General features: G+C 44.6%; 1 protein-coding gene across 4 annotated transcripts in view; it reads right to left on the bottom strand.

Annotated features, from left to right (window-relative positions):
• trrap (transformation/transcription domain-associated protein) overlaps positions 1-16,823 on the bottom strand; it is an 84,124-nt gene that overhangs the window by 51,219 nt on the left and 16,082 nt on the right. For 2 of the 4 annotated variants that reach the window (XM_080517825.1, XM_080517824.1), the window contains exons 23-37: positions 16,436-16,653; positions 15,961-16,158; positions 15,443-15,703; positions 15,175-15,336; positions 14,951-15,047; positions 14,642-14,763; positions 12,421-12,591; positions 10,861-10,929; positions 9,767-9,787; positions 9,157-9,276; positions 7,244-7,363; positions 6,206-6,370; positions 5,889-6,070; positions 5,164-5,362; positions 1,221-1,349 (exon numbers count right to left, since the gene is read on the bottom strand). In XM_080517825.1, coding sequence (XP_080373951.1) covers positions 1,221-1,349; positions 5,164-5,362; positions 5,889-6,070; positions 6,206-6,370; positions 7,244-7,363; positions 9,157-9,276; positions 9,767-9,787; positions 10,861-10,929; positions 12,421-12,591; positions 14,642-14,763; positions 14,951-15,047; positions 15,175-15,336; positions 15,443-15,703; positions 15,961-16,158; positions 16,436-16,653 — 2,234 coding nt within the window. The remainder of the gene's footprint in view (positions 1-1,220; positions 1,350-5,163; positions 5,363-5,888; positions 6,071-6,205; positions 6,371-7,243; positions 7,364-9,156; positions 9,277-9,766; positions 9,788-10,860; positions 10,930-12,420; positions 12,592-14,641; positions 14,764-14,950; positions 15,048-15,174; positions 15,337-15,442; positions 15,704-15,960; positions 16,159-16,435; positions 16,654-16,823) is intronic. The other 2 variants (XM_080517823.1, XM_080517822.1) reach the window with 1 other exon arrangement.

The raw sequence follows: 16,823 nt of genomic DNA on the forward strand, positions 1-16,823 counted from the left end.
TTGAAGAGAAGCGGTGTTGAAACACTCACTCGGCTTATGCTTCACACTGCACTCACATTTCAATGGGTCATTGATATCACTGACTTAAAGAATAATTAAATAAACTTGTTCGAGGTAGTGATATACTTCATGGGTTTCATGGGCTCAGGATACTTTTATGTGAAGTTTGCATGACCTCCATGCGCATGCGTGAAGTATTTCAAGTCCAAAGAGATGCCTAAACTGCTGGTGGGGGTGAATGTCAGTGTGTACAACACCAACAGCCATCGAGAGCCGTCAGCGTCGCCAGAATCATCGCTGAATTCAGCTAACTGAGGTCAGTAAAAGTCTTTCTGCACTTACACAAGAAAGAAACAAAGAATCAGTCTACGGAACTCCTGCCTATCGTTTTCAATGCCGATGCACAACGCAATAGTAGATTAAACCTTTACAACGAGGATACATAGTTCATATACTTTAGCTGACATCTCATTACATTTTGGGGTTTTTTTCTGCTTTGACTTGCTTTTTATGACTCAAAAGTCCTTTTGAGAACGCTTTGGGTGTGATAATAAAATAAAGAATGTAATTTAAAAAAAAAGAAGTTTATAGGAGCCATTATGGAGTTGCAGACCACTGCAATAGACCATCACACGTTTCAAAACCCTCATACATTTTCCCAATCAAAATCAAAATCACATGAATTCTCTTTAGGCGAGATAAAAAATTTTAAAAAAAGATAGGACAGAAAATTGTGAGTGAGGTAGGAGAGGAAATGAGTTTTAACCAGACTGTTGAGGAGCCATTACATTAGTGGCCATTAGGACTGGTGTTAGTCAGAAATGAGATCTACCGCAGCACAAACAAACACGCTGACCTTTATCATGGTTCCACTGTGACATTTATAACAGGACTGATGAATAAAGTGTGATGGGAGGAGAAGGACTGAGTGGGTTCTGTGCGCAAGACAGAAAAAACATGGACAGATGGTGCAGGAGCAGGAGAAAATGACAACAACGAAGTAGTAAAGTATTATGCAGAGGCCATAAGAGAGGAAGAATCAGACTAAGTTGATGATGACAGAGTGTGGAGAGGTGTGAGCCTGAGAGGGCATTATGAGGAAAAAACACAGTGGGTAATGAAATCAGAGGCAAATTGAGATGCAAAGCTATTGATTAATACTCAGAGAGATCAGATGACTCGATGCAAAGAAACAAAAGAAGACGTTTGCATGTATGTACCTTGGTGATGAAAACACTGGTGATGCTTTCAGGATTGTCTCCCTCAGGATTGGGCGGCCCAAGCAGCTGCTCGCCTTCCCCTTTCTCGAAGCTGTGCAGGAAGGCTGGATTCAGGATGTGCTGCAGAACCTTCACAACAAGAAAAACAACACATATGAAAACGACATGAGAAAGCACAACCTCACACTGCCTAAAAACATGTTGGAACTTTCAATAACTCCCTACTGGAAAGTTCTCAGAAGAAAGGGCTCGCCGTGAAGAAAGGAGACGCTAATCAGTGGGATCACCTGGCGTGGTCTTTCAAACGCTGCATTAAAGAAAAAAATCTGCACACTCTCAGCGGCATATAATTAAGTGATGAAATACTAATCTCGCCAAAAGTCTTTTTGAAAAATCAACGGGACTCGGGGCTTTTTGATTGAACCTGGCGAAGGAACAAACTTTGGTTCATTAGAGAGAACAAGCAGAGATCAAAGCCAAAGGAGACTTGGGGCATCGCAATGTCAAAATGTGACTCATAATAATGTTCATTTAAATTCCTTGAGCTGTGAGATTGGACGGAAACAAGTCTGTTCTCTTATGTAACCCCTGCATATAAAGCACAAAAAAACAAAACATAATCACATTGCCGAAACCTGTAGAGGTTGTGAATAAAGGTTTGATTAGTCGGTAAAATGCAGAATAATCCAACCACAATGGAGCCAACGACTGTAATTATTAAATAAGCTGCTATCTATTAATGCACAGCCCAATTCAATCCATCACAGGGACGGACGGGGCGTCGCTCAGCATATGTTCCAACTACTCCATTAGCACATTATTCACGCACACTCGGCGCAATGCACACCAGAGGCTGACGGCCTCACCAGCACACATGAGATTAGGCAATGAAAACACTAAAGAAAATACTCAGCATTCTGCACTGCACTGTGATCTCGTCCCATTAATTCATTCACTGTACGTTAACGGCACAGTTTTGAAAAGCCGTCGATGATCTGCTTCTGAACGCGTCTGTGTCTTGCTTTGCAGCACGACACAGGATCTTAACTCCTGCTGCCATTCCAGAAGAAGAAGAGTGGGCGGACGCTGCAGTCCCACCAAGACTCGGATCTCAAAGTGACAACCAGTGAAAAGGTGGGTGCCGATATTTATAACTGCACAATATCAAAACATGGCACTGATATTTCTCAGTGATTTTAAATATATCAAAAACATCTTTAAATATCTATTGGGGATAGTGTGCCTTCACAAAAAATATAGGAAGCTTCAACTTTGTAATTTTCTCTGTTCCCATGTCCCCCCCCCATAAAAAAAACAAAGTAAGTCTCAAATCAATGTGAATCTTATCTGAAAAAACAAACAAACGAAAAAAAAAAAACAATTACATTTTTGCAGCAAAAAGCCACACGGGAGTTCTTTTCACAAAAATGGTGTTTTTGTCCAGAAGTTTCACTTGCACAAATCATTTCAATCACATTTGAATAACAAAGGGAATGTATGAAATGCACCGTCATGACAAAAGCAAGTGTTTGAACTTGACACACAGTTTGAGTGGACTCGTGCGAGGACACGGTGACGGCGCAGCATGTAGACGGACTGTGATGCTGCTGAAAGTTTCAGCGACGCGGTTCTTCACCATGTCGACAAGAAGAGCAGAAAAGCAGGCTGGGAAACAGAAGCACTGTGCTCCATAAATGTCATACATTTGTTTGCTTGCTTGTCTGTATGAGATCCATCCCCGAACAGAAGTGTAAGAAGTGTTTGGGTAAAACAGAAAGGAGCAACACGGCGGCAGCATGAGGTCAGTCTGAGCTTCTAGGGATGATTCACCGCCGCCGTCTCTCTCTTACTTCTGACACACTCTTTGTGCTCGCTCAAAGGGGAAGATTCTCCTGGATCTTTGCGACGCAACGTAAGAAGTGGAAATCCTCTCCAACGCTCGTGTGATAGATGCTGCTGGGAACTATTTAACTGTCAATGGAGGCAACTCCCACTCTCCATCTCGGCGACATCACTCACACACCAATCAAAAGCCATTCTCAGCCCATGTGTGTCTGCGCCTCGGCCGCACGGCGAGCATCTGCTGCTCACCAGCAGAGGGCAATTAAGGAAAAAACAACAATAGAGTGGATTTCTGATGTGGGGGTAGCGAGGGGGCACAAAACTCTACTCCGCACAAAAAAAAAAAAGGAATTTACAATGCAGGATTTGTGCCAGAAGAGATGCAGAACAATGAGTTGGCTGGCTTCACGCCTTTGCCTTCATTGTGTCTCTCAGGCTCGCGGTCCATATGCCGGTGAAGTAATGCATGATGAGCGGTAGAGTGAACGCCACCGCTAACAACACGGCATGTCCTCGGGTTCAGGAGTGGACTTGGCAGCTCCGTGTGTGTCTGCATGCGTGTGTACAGTTGTGTGTTTCTTCCACGCAGCCATTTGGCAGTGTGCCACTGTGAGCCGGGGCGGGCCTTCCCCACTGACCCGTTTGTACTTAACAGCAGTGCCGCTGCTCCTCTGTGCCAGGCTATGTGCCTGTTACAGCTGTGTGTGTGTGTGTGTGTGTGTGTGTGTGTGTGCGTGCGTGCGCCAGTGAGCAAGCTTAATTAAAAAGCAGCCTGAATGACTGTAACGCTTGCAGCAGCAGCAGGTCAGGTAGAGAGGACGGAGGCATTCATCTGTGAGCCTCTGAGGGTCCAGAACCAGACAAAATGACCTTCCTCACTCAATCACAGGAACTTCTGTTACAAAAACACACCAACCATAAAAGTCAGGAGGATCGGGTCCCTAAATGCTGCGTTTCCCACATGGTCCCAGCAGGCACCAAGCCCAGGACACAGAAAAAACACCCAGGGTAGGACGCTTACAAAAAGTCTAAGAAGTCAGTGCTACTTTTCTTTGAATATCTAGGATGTGGCTGATTGAAGGCGCCAATCAATTAATGTCTGTGTTGTGGCGTCGATGTGAATCCGCTTCAATCACCTCCAGCAGCACATGAAACCCACTTTAATAACCCGGTATAGAAGATAGATGGATGGATGGACAGATGTTTATAAGGATATATATATATATTTATAAGGATATACAAGACTAACCAGTAAGCTGGAAGCCGCCCAGTCTTATAAATACAACATCCACTCTGTGCTTGGTAAAGAAGAAAAGCTGCCTCGATAGTAACCAGGGTTAAATGCTGCAGCTCCAGGTAATCCTCGACGCAAACACAATGGAACAAAACACTCAGATTTTAAAAGGCTGGGCTGAAGGTAAGTTTTGCACTACACCCATTCGCTATTCCCACCTGATGTCTAAACGACGATCCGAAAAATAATAATCACGTAATGTCCAGGGAAAAAAAAAAAGTTTCCTCTTCAACTGGAAAACAATCCGTTCCAAGTGACCATGTTTAAGGTTGTAATCACTACGACTTCTTAAAGCCAGAAATTACCAAAAGCAACTTGTAAAACTTAAATAATTTAATCTGCTCAAACAAAACTAAAAAATTTTTATATTTTTGCCGCAAACACACACACACGAGGGGCGACACCTGAGCAAGGCAGCAATCCATCAGGCTGCTGACGGACTGAGAGACCGTCGGGAATTTACAGGCAACCTTTGAGAATATTTAAATACACGTCGGTCCAGAATAAACGCGGCATGTTTTCTCAACGTAGAAATGAACATGTAAAGAATCCCAGCACTGTTGGGATACCAATTACATAAGTACACCATTTGCCATTGTTCTGATCTCCCTGCGTTGTACTACTGCTCGTGGCTGCCACCAGTCTTCAGTGTGTTAATGGGAAAGCAGTCTTCCACCTCTAGACAGCACATCAATGTTAATTTTACAAGAATGTTCACAGCGCTGGAAAAGTAACTGGAAGAATTCGAGCCGATGAGCCATACAGTCATAAATGGAGTTTCCCCGCCCCGCTCGCCCGTGTACATACCTTCGCTTTAAGCTCGTCATTGAAGTGGGGGTCATTGAACTCGACAAAGCGGAAGAACAGGGCACGTTTCTGGGCGATGGAGTAGTTTCTGGGAATATCCTCCTCCATATACTCCTTGAGGAAAGTCATGTTGCAGAGGAAGCGACCAGTGAAGGCCCGGAGCAGCTGGAACAGCAGCTCAATTTCTGAATAGTTGCGCCTATTGGTGAGACGGGGGGGGGGGGGGGGGGGGGGGGGGGAGATGGAATGAGATGCATCTCACATCCACAACAATGACCGTGTGCAAAACAACGGTAGATAGCCATTCTGTATTCTTTCTGCATAAACTCTTGAAAAAGCTGTTGAAAAGACGAACACTCATGTATTAGAAGCTGGACTGCTCTGAGATAATTACATAGTCCGAAAAAACAAACAAACATGTGTCTAATGTCTAAAGCACCAAGTGTGTTCCAGCAGTCTGAGAAGAGAAGGTCATTTATAATCAGAATGTTATTCCCTTAAAATTGCTCAACTTTATACAATAAAGACTGAACTAACTTTGGATATCATCATCATTAGCTTGACGTGCTCGCCTGGCGAACGCCTCAAAATAACACCCGGGGGTGGGGGGGGTCATTTTGGTCATCAGGTTTCACACTCCGCTGGCAACACGGTTAATTTCAAAGTAATGGCCCATGTACAACAAGGCTTTCCAGCGTGGAAATAGCAGGAGAAGAACTACGTACTTGCAGTAGCTTAGCAAACAGTAGGCCAGCAACTTGGGCTCCTTCCAGTTGGTGGCGGCCATGTTGTCTTTGCGATGTCGCTCCTGGAAGGCCTCGCTGACCCACACTCTCCTCAGCTGGCTGACCAGGGAGTGCTGCCCCGCCAACCAGCCTTCGTCGTTCTTCACGATGATGCTGATAATCTGAACAGACGGGAAGTGGGGGGGGGGGGGTTAAGTTATGTTAACTGGATGAAGGGCCAACTGTTTTATTGAGCGCGGCAAAGAAAAAGAGGATTTTACCAAGTGAGAATCTTAAGAGAAAGAACTGCTCCGTACCTTGATGGCTTGAAACTGCAGGTCCAGCCTGGCGGTGGTGGTGGACGGGGAGCCGGGTCGGACCGTCGCTGCAGTGCCGGCGGGAACCAGCAGCGGCACGAAGCGGTTGGGGTTGGAGGCCAGGACATCCCGGAGTGGTTTGGCGTCTTTGTGTTTCAAGAAACTCTGCATGTAAAAAAAAAACCCCAGTAACTCCCCACGGTGTGTTTGGGCTGCTCCAGAAGAGAGGAGACATCAGACTGTTGTGGTCAGACAAAACTTTAAACTGAGTCGCACTTCCGTCTTTCAACAACATGACCTTCCTGAACAAAACCAACATGGCCGTGTGACCAAAAGATGACCTTGTCGCATTTTCCACCAAATCTAATCCGTCTGGAGCCACAAAACATGTCAATTCTCTGGAATTAAGAAAAAAAAAAACACCTTAAAAAGGTTTAGAAATTAAAATTTAGGTTACATTCATAAAGGTACAATTTAAGATATATTTAAAAAAAATTATGTACCTCTTGTCGCCAGATTTTTGGGAGTTTTTTTCATGCTTCTTCCTTCGTTATTTAAATGCTATACTAGCTATGTTTCCTTTTCCATCACTACTTTTTAGTTGATTTTGTCTTCCCTTTCTTTTCTTTCCCTGGAAAAGAACCCCTCTGTCCTCGGTTTTCCTCATATTAGTTCAACCCTTTTCACTGTTCATCATTTATAATTAGTTTAAGCAGTTGTATACATTTGTCAATCACAGCTATTCTGGACGTCTCGGTTTATTTTGCCGTTTTCAGCCAAGATTAGACCATTTCTGACATTCAGTGTGGCCTGAAACACAAATACTTTTCAGAAACTATCAGGGAGCCGCCACATGTGGTTCCTGACCTCTCACCTAGGCTGCATATATGAAAAATACACACAATTCGACACCAGAATTTGAAGAAGCACAACATAGAATCATACAGAGATCGGAAAATGACACAGGGGTGATACATCTCACCTAAATGTCAAATATTCTAATGAAAAGAGTGTGACTTAGAGCCGTTCTTGTCTGACCATGAACATGCGGCTCCACTGGGGGTCGTTGAGAGTCGCCTCCATCATGAACAACTCCACCGTCTGAGACGGGTGACGCGTCAGGAACTTGATCAAGGGCTCCCTGAATGGACTGCCAGCCTGGCGCGAGACAAATTAATGAGGGGGGGGGGGGGGGGGGGGGGGGGGGGGGGGGGGGGGAGGGAGGGTGTAAAGAAGACAAAGAGGAAGAAGAAGAAGAAAAAAGGATTTTCACAAAACAAGGCAAGGTTCGCAAAGGAAGACTTTCCTGGAAAAGGTTGGTATTGAATATCCGTCTCTTCAGCGGGAGATTTCAGGCAGAAAAGCATGACGTGAACTCGCTGTGCAGAAACGTCTTTAGCTTAAAAAAAAGGTCTTCGGTTATGTCACAGACACTTTGCAGATTTACTGCTGTTCATTTCATCTTTCGGCGTCTTTTTTCCCTCTCCTTTATTGTACCAATTAAGTAAGACTAACCTCTTTCTCTCTCAATAAAATCCTTCCTCCCACACAGCAGTGGGAAGTCAGGATGGCATACGTTCAATTTCTGGAGCAATAAAATCACCATTAAATATAAGAATCCTCTCCAGTTGCAAGTGGGAAAGCAGTCAAGGATTTTCTGACTCATTTATCAGCATCAGAGTGGCATTGGAAAAGTCAAAGCCAGGATTGAATCGCAGATTCATGGGTGAACTGGACTTTTATTCTTTTTAATAAACGGATGAAACATGACTGATTAACTTTAAATAAAAGAATCTGAATCCAACACATTGAAATTGGTCATATTAATAATTATTGTCATGTTAGCACTTACGATTGCTTATTCTCCCCTTGCATGCTGGGATTTTCACCCACATCTGACTGATCTTATATTTTTGAGATTTTAAACGACACTGGACGGCACGAATCTAACAAACTTTGGGCAGTTTGTTGTGTGCAGACTGCTTGATGAACATACAAGTTGAATAGCAGCTCTCGATATACGCGAGTCGACGTGAATTGGGAAGAAAAAAACCGTCATTAGCATCCGCCGCCCATCTCGAAAAAGAAAATAACGAAAAATGAACAGTTTCACTCTTGTGATATGTAGGTGTTTAGAGTTAAACCCGCAAAAAAGGTTTTGTTTACATCCCACGTACGTTTCTTTGACATCTTTTGTCTTTGCAGCCGTAAAGCATCGATTTGGGTTTAGTGCCAGTGTCACATTGAGCAGTACAGCATTTCTATTGGTTAGTCAGTTGACGTAAGCTGCAGCAGCAGCAGCAGCAGCAGCCACCTTCATCCTGAATGTCTGACACACTTTGATCGCAGGTTATCTGGTTTCAAAACCGTGAAAACGGCCATCCTTTAGATTCGTGCAGCGGACATTATGCTCATTCCATATCCAGGCACTATTGCAGCTTGTCCTGAGGCTACAATCTATTGGATTTTGCATAATTTTGTTTTTTTTTTTTTTACTTCCATTTTATATCTTGTCGCACTATTTTCATGCCTATATTCTTTATTTTGGGTGATATATTTTGTCTCTACGTTTATTTTTGGGGGTGGCGTGTGTCTCCGCTGTAGGAGAGCATGCAAGATGACATTTTAATTCCACTGTGTGTCAAATATGTAGAGCAGAACTGAAAATTTAATTCCATTTGACTTTGATGGACCCGGGACGTGTTCATAGCGTACCCCGACTGAGTTACATGTGCTTTTTGAGATGGATGGAGATAAAGACATTCATTCTTCATTATGTTATCCCTTCACTTGGTTACTATAACTAGTAGCTTGTCCTCAGCATGCTTCTCACTATTATTACTTTAAACGTGGCGGCAGTAACGTGCGTAAACGCTAGAGTTTGACCCACAAAGCTGCTCATCAACTACTATTAATTTCCATTTGCCTTCCGATGAAGTGTGTGCTGGTACCTCTATGAGCATGGCCCGCTCCGTCTTCATGACCACCTCCAGCAGAGGTTTGACTAGCGTCTGAGGTGCAGCTGGGATCAGGTGGAAAAGGTTAATGATGGCAGAGCAGATTTTCATCTCCTACGAAGAGATTGAGAGAAAGACAGCAGAGGGAGGAAGGACATGAATTAAACTCCCGGACTGATGAGCTGCACGCCGACATCGGATCTGACACACGCAGGTCTTGACGGACAGCCACTGTGGGGAAGACGAGGATGGGTTATAGTTAAACCGCTGAATAAAAAACGGCAAATATTCAGGTGTCGACCTCCGACAGGAAAGGTGCAGAGCTCTTGGATTACATTTGGAGAAGAACACAAAGAACTGTGTGCATGGTCAACGATACAGGAGAAAACAGGAGAATTAGACATTTGTAAGCTAAATGTGAGATTAGGAGCTGGGATGACAGTTGTGAAGATGACCACAGACACATGGATGCAGAGATACAGGGGCAACTTCACCACGACCACGACATTGGTTCAATTCACCAGCACGACATTGGTTGAAGAGAAGTTTCAATCACTGACAAAAAGCCACCAACAGAGGGCGCAACACCGGGTCACAATCTCACCTCAACCCCCTCCAACGCAGGCTGCACCAGAACGGGAGACAATGATCAGAGTCAGCAGAAGAGCATGTGTGCATTTTGGTGTGGCAGTGAGGCGTCTGTCTCCGTCTCTCATTGAGGACGAGCAGATGAGACACGGTGATAATGGACAGGAGAACAGCGGCGACCTTTACAGGGGACTTTTGGGAACAATTGCTCTCCCCACTGGTGAAATGACAAGGCGGCGGATGTGAGCCGAGCAACATGGAATCCACAGCATCAGAATGAAAACGCACGTGTCTGATGCCAAGAATGGACCAACCCAGCGGAGGTGTTTGCATTGTGGGTGGACGCCGTTTGTCAAAATTGAGGCTACTTGTTCTTATCCTCCGTCATCGGCTTCTCCTCGTCAAAAAAAATCCCCTCGTCTCCACGGCATCTTGTTCAGTCCCTCTTCGTGTCGCCTTCCCCCTCTTCCCGTCTTTATCAGGCTGAGCTAATTGACTCCCTGACCCTGGCCGGACTGCCGCTGCAGCCTCGCTGTCAACAGGCACAAAGACCACCATTTGGAGGGCGGCAGAGACAAAAGGCCAATTTGCATCTAATTAAACAAACCATTTTGTGATGGTCAGGATGAACTTGCATAAAGAGGAAGGGAGCAAGGAATTGGCTTCATTTCTAGGAGGGAAAGGCAGCTGCTGCTGCTGCCCCCCCCCCCCCCCCTCACCTTTTCTTTGCCTTTACAAGGTTATCTGTCGGGGAGATAATGAGGAGACGCAGTGCTGGACCCCACTACCGCCTGCCTGGCGCCTAATTAATCATTGATTGTAATATGGGCACTCACAAGTCATCTGGGAGGACGCCACACAGTGAAGGTGTTGACTACATGCTACGAGAAGGAGTAATTCCCCTCCTCCCTCTGACTGCGTGCCATTTAGCACAACGGCCCCACCGAACAAAAACTGAGGCAGGAGTATTGACCCGCTGGCCGTGAACGTGTCTGTGCTGCATTTTAAGCGAGGCCGACAAAAACAAAAGTCACGTTCGAGCTTCGGCGGAGGATTAAAATGTGTAATTCGATTGGTCAATAGGCCGGGTCGATAGCGTTGTTGACTTACACTGCCGTCGCTGCGCTGGCCTCCTTTGTGTGTGATTACAACTACCTCCATCCACTTCCGCAGGTGTTGCTGGGAAAGAGAAAGAGAGAGACATGAGTGAGACGAGAGCACACGTCTGATTATGTGTAGATTTGTTGAGCCCAACAGGGAGAAGCTGACACCAACAGAGGCCGGTATTTACTCAAGAGATCCAAGTGAACAAATTCTTAACTAGTAATTTAATTCAGGGCTCAAACCATTCATTATTAAACTGTAATAGAAAATAAAAGGATGCTGACAATCACAACTGTCACACAGTGTAAATTAACCACATGAGCCCGTCTGGCTTTGTTGCTTTAAGATGAATTCAAATGGATTAAGGTACCTGTGTCACAACTGCCAGTCAAATAACACATTCTTGTCACAGTAACTGAACTCGGCAGTTTTTTTTTTCAGGACGTCTGTTTTTGAATTGAAATATCTGTACTATGAATTTGGGAATTCTGTACTTTTTTTAAATACCAAAGGAGGTGAATCTGTACTTTAACTCTAACCTAAGTGTCTGTACTTGTAGAACATGGGTTTTTAGCCATATCTACAAAAACTGCCTTATGTTGTATTGACGTTTCAATAGTAAAATATAGAGGGGTACACTTCATACTTTCCTTTGATTGTCGTTTAATTTGCTGTGTTAAGTAAAATCAGTTTAAAACTTGAGCTTCCGTTTGTCTCTCCCTTCTTTGTCGTGGCCTAAACGAGCAGGTCAAAACAGCTGGGCCATAGTTTTTAAAAACATTTTAATGAATTGGGTTTTACCTCTTTTTTGTCTTATCTGAATGTTTTTCATTCTTTTTTGTGGCTTAAACAGTTTTATCGATTCAAGCCATTTTAGCTTTTTTGTCATCAATTTAAGGACTTTTTTTGTTTCTGTATTTACCATTTTTCTTCCCCCTGCAGCAACTTCAGCAAATTAAAATATTTTGGATGTATTTTACCTTTACCTTTTTTTTTTTAAGATCCCTTTTAACCACGATACAAGAGTCCTTTTAAAAATGAGTCTGGTGTGTAATTAAAGATCTTTATTACCACATAATTTTACAAACCCTTCTGGGAGCCACAACAGAGAGGCTGTAGAGCCACATATAAGGCTCCAGAGCAGCGGGTTGCAGACTTCTGTTCATAAAAAATTAAGAATGTGAGCACTTTAGCCAACTCTAGTCCATTGCCATGCGATCTTATAAAAATCCCGAAATGGACCATAGTGAGTCAGTGTTGAACACTAATAAAGATAATAGAAGCTACTGCAGCGGCTGGATGTGCTTCTGTGCATAAAAGTCTGTAGTGTGTTCTTCAGTGAGCTCGTAAACCTGAAATCAAACAGTTCTGGAGATAAAGTAATAAAAGTATTGTTTTATAACAGACTGATCTCTTTATTTAAGAGCACTTGTTTATTTTTAATCATCTTTTTTTTGTTTTTTTGGTTTTTTAAAGGTGTGGTTGATGCCACGATATGGGCGGAGTGAAATAAGAGGGGAATGTTGAGGCAAGGAGCGGAGGAGGAAACGGGTCGCAGCTTCTCACCATCATCTGGTCACAGAACTTGTCGTTGAAGGAGTTGGGGAAAAGGCGCGTGACGGAGGTCAGGCGGTTCACCACGTTGAGCGTCAGGCTGCGGTAGTCGCCGAGCATCATCAGCAGGGGGCGCATGTGAGTGTGGATCTGGTCCACTTCAATGGTTGCGCCTTCCAGGAACTGCAACCGGGGAAAAGGTGATATGCTGAAGTTTCTCCGGTTGAATGACTTTTTTTTGATATTTCATAGACCAAGCACACTCCCACAATGTTTTTCAAGTAGCAACTGTAGATATTAAATATTGATTCATACAAATATGAGACAATCGGTCTTCAAGTATTTCCTGTGATGTCCTGGTGAACTGAACTGGAGAAACGGATGCATTTATTTTCCTAAATAAAATATTTAGGGACGCAAGATAACGGTACCAAAAATTATCGGACTGATATTGGCTTTTTTTGGGGGGGGGGGTGTTTCTGAGAAAGATGACAACTGCAGGAAGAAAAATGATTGCCATATTAATTGTACACTTATATCACATTTCTTGTAGTTCAGTTTTGAACACGGCTGATAAAGAAAACCACAATGATCGAGCATGAGAACCTGGCCACAGACGTGATTCAAGCTCTGGTCCTCGTCTCTCAAGATCCAGACTTTAACAGACACCAACAGACCAGATTCACAGAAATCTGACAGGAGTCGTTCATCAACTCCAATAATTAAATATGACTTGTATTTCAGCCAAGCCACCCCCACCCCCGATGTGTTATCATAATCATTTTAACTTCCCATCCATATTTCTCCGTCATCATTACAGCGGCTGGTTTTGAAGCTCCGCCAGCAGCTCACTACCCCTCGTGTCTCCATTAAAGAGCTAAGACTACTCAAACGAGGGCACGGCTGTAAACAAGCACACATTGCAGCCAAACCCCGATGACGCACCCCCACACCTCAACACTGACAAAGAGGAGGGGGGGGATGCATGGCAGCCACATTCATTTTCCTCTCAGCAGCGAGAACAAACACTCCATCCTGCATCGATCCAGCCATGGCAACGCTCATTAGTGCTCGCAGGGCAGAGATGAAAGAATGGAGAGAACAGAAAATAGCAAAAGAGAAAAGGAAGAGGACAAAAAAAAAAAAATCACAGGATGTTGAAAAGGAGTGACGTGGTGGAGGGGAAAAGAAAATTAAGGACAGAAATAGAAAGGAAAGGGGACAAAGAAGTTGGAACAGATGGATAGAGGCCAAGATAGTGGGGATGCTTTGATGAATAGAGGTGAGGCGAGCTCAGGGAGAGCGTGACCAAGCTGAGGGAGGTCCACATGAAGAGAAGAGGGCGGGGAGACGACATGAGGGGAAGATTAACAAAAGGATCTCGAAAATGGCCAATGACATGAGTAATGCTGATGAAAGACTGAGGAGGAAACAAGGAGGACGACAAAAGAAAACAAGGAAATGAATAACTATAGTTAAAGCACTGAAAAGGTGGAAGGAACGACCGCGATGCAGGTGGAGGGATGGTTCAAACCAAATTTACTGGTGGGGTCGGTGGAGATCAGGTCAGAGCTTGAGGACACAAACTAATCCACATTTAGAAGTTATGGCTGCAGGTCTCAAACTCTGCTTTTGGCTCCAAGGAAGACGCAGCTGAAGTGAGTGATAAAACAATGGTAGGAGCTTTGGAGGTGATCGATAGTGGCAAGAAAACGCCTCCGTATCAATTGAAGGGGGGAGAAAAGAAAAAAAAAAAACACCTGCTTAAAAATACCAATGAGGGAGAGGATAGTACAAAGATGGTATTATTACCAGGGTGCAGAGTTTTACCCACGTCAAAACCATACCTGTATATTCTAAACTATACATTTGAACAAAGCACTTCTGAGTGAATCGCCTGAGGCTTCGCATGAACGTAGTTTAACTGGTTGTGACAGTACATGAGGAAAAAGGAGAATTCTTTCTCAAGATCAAACAATGTAGTTTGACTAAATGTTACAAATTCTCATCACAAACTTAATCCAAAAGTGTTTGTTGTTGACAGAGTTGATGCCTTTGTGTTTTTTGCCGTCGCTAAACGGTGCAACGGGATGTTACCGTTTTAAAAAGGCAATAAGATTATTTATCACAATTGCTTTCTGGCTTTCTCATTCCCGGGACTCTTCACGTCTGACAAGTGTCTCCTGTGACCCAGGAACTGTGGAGATACTCGTACGAGAGATGTCACACCGACCTTCCTCATGCACGCCTCGCCTGCTTCCTGCAGCTCATTGTTGGTGGAATTCAGTGCTTTGAACAGAACTGCAATGATCTTCTCTCGCGACTGAGGGAGGTAGTTGCAGGCTGCCAGGGCATCTAACCAGAAAGGACAATAATAACACTCTGATCCGATTAAAATCAAACACAAAAGCAACACAGGAAATATAAGAAAACAAACAAACCAAAAAAAAAAAGTAGAAGCCAGCTTTGTAGGATTGCTTCACCTTTTATATGATGATCAACTCATGCAAGCGACAAATAACAGGCAGGGAGATAAACTCACTGAGGGCGGCGATACGCAGAGGAACCAGCGAGGGAAGGCTCTTGTAACAAGGGAGCTTCATCAGAGCGGCGTCCTCGGCCTCACACAGGTTCAACAGCTTGGCACAAACAAACACAAATCTTATTTTAAAAAAAAACAACTAACTAAACTGAATATCATCCTAATTAGTTTGGTCATGATCAACATGCTTTGAAAGGTCAGTTTGCTCTGTGCCTCCAGCATACCTCCGTGTAGAAGACCTTGTGCTCCATGACATTGAGGTCCATGGTGAAGAGGCGGGGCTGCAGGGTGGTGCAGAAGGTGTTGCCCTCCATCAGGCCGATCTGGGCGTTGGCAGGCTGGTGGCGCAGCAGGTGCTTCTTGGGTGGAACCATATCTTGCAAAACCTGAGCGAGGGGGAAAAAAAAATTAATCTATTTTGTCATGACAAAATAAACGGATTACAACAGAAATGGTGCTCTAAAACTGCTCTGAAAAGCTTTTCAACGTCACCTCCTTGTGTGGCTCCATGATGACGGTCACACTCTTGCCGGTGACCTGTGCGAGCACCTGCAGGGAGTGCATGGCCTGCTTCCTGACGGTGGAGTTGGGGGAGGTGACCTCTCGGACCAGGTCGTGTGTCACCATGTGGAACGACTTCTCCTGGGCCGCGAGCAGCTCCTCCGTCTTTTCTTCATCTTTCAGCGGCGTGGCGCAGCGCACCAGCAGCTGCTCCAGGGTGGTCTTCGCCATGGCGACCGCTCCGTTTGACACCTGTGTGAAAAATCAATAAGTTCATAAGGTAAAATAGGTGAAAGCTTGAGGAAAAGACAGGAAAGCGACAAGCTGTGACACTAAAGTTGCTGTGAGATACATGTACTAGCTGTCAACCAGAGATGGAAGCACACATTTGACCTCCCTGGCTCACAGCATTACTTCTACCCAGTTAAACATCATCACTCAGACCCCGTTTACACGACGGCGTTTCAAGTAAAAACGCTTCACTTTTAAGGTGTGTCCCCCCCCCTCACCTCTCCTGTGAGGTCCATCATGACGAAGAGCAATGCTTTGAGAAAGGTCAACTGGTTCTGGAGCACCCAGATGAGGGGCAGCCTCTCCATCAGGAACTTGATGGACACCACGCCGCCCAGCTTGGCGTACCAGGCCTGCTCATAGCAGCAGGCACACAGACGCTCCACGATGTAGGAGAACAGGGGCAGCTGGCAGGCCTGAGGGTGGAGGAGCCCAGGCCATTAGGGGTGATTCCCTTTAAAAACTAAACACTTCGGCATTAATTAAACAGGTGAGATAGAAGGCTATAAAATGATTTTTAAAAATCAACTTGAAGGATGTGTCAAATGTTCAGCTCAAATTCCAATATGCAAATGGGAGCAATCCATTTCTTCCATCGACTTGGACTGAGTGAAATAATGATCTTAACAGCCTCAATGGCACAGTTGATCTTACGTTTTCAGAAAAAAGGCCGACTTCGTTGCAGCAGCTTACCCGCTCCTTCGAGCCCAGAATGATGCTGGCCACATCAAAGATGACAGCCAGGGCCACTTCTCCGATCTTACACAGCTCCTTCTCCTCGTAGGCCATGCAGATCGCTATGGCGTCGATCAGGACCAGGGGGTCCATGCCCTTCGAGCCGTTCTCCTCGCTGTGGAACATGGCTGTGCTCGGCTGGCTGCCCAGCTGGTAGCACGGCAGCAGGAAAGGACCTGGGACAAACCAGAGGACGCCTTAATGTCAAATATGGAACGTTTATTGATACTTTAACAGCCCAAGGCATGTGTAACTTTGAGATGTAGATGATTTGGATTAAAATCAGAACATAAAATGAGAGTAGAAAACTATGAAACGAAAAGAGAAACAGATCACTAAACAGCTC

Source organism: Blennius ocellaris (genome assembly GCF_963422515.1).
Source record: "Blennius ocellaris genome assembly, chromosome: 21".
Lineage (NCBI taxonomy): Eukaryota > Metazoa > Chordata > Actinopteri > Blenniiformes > Blenniidae > Blennius > Blennius ocellaris.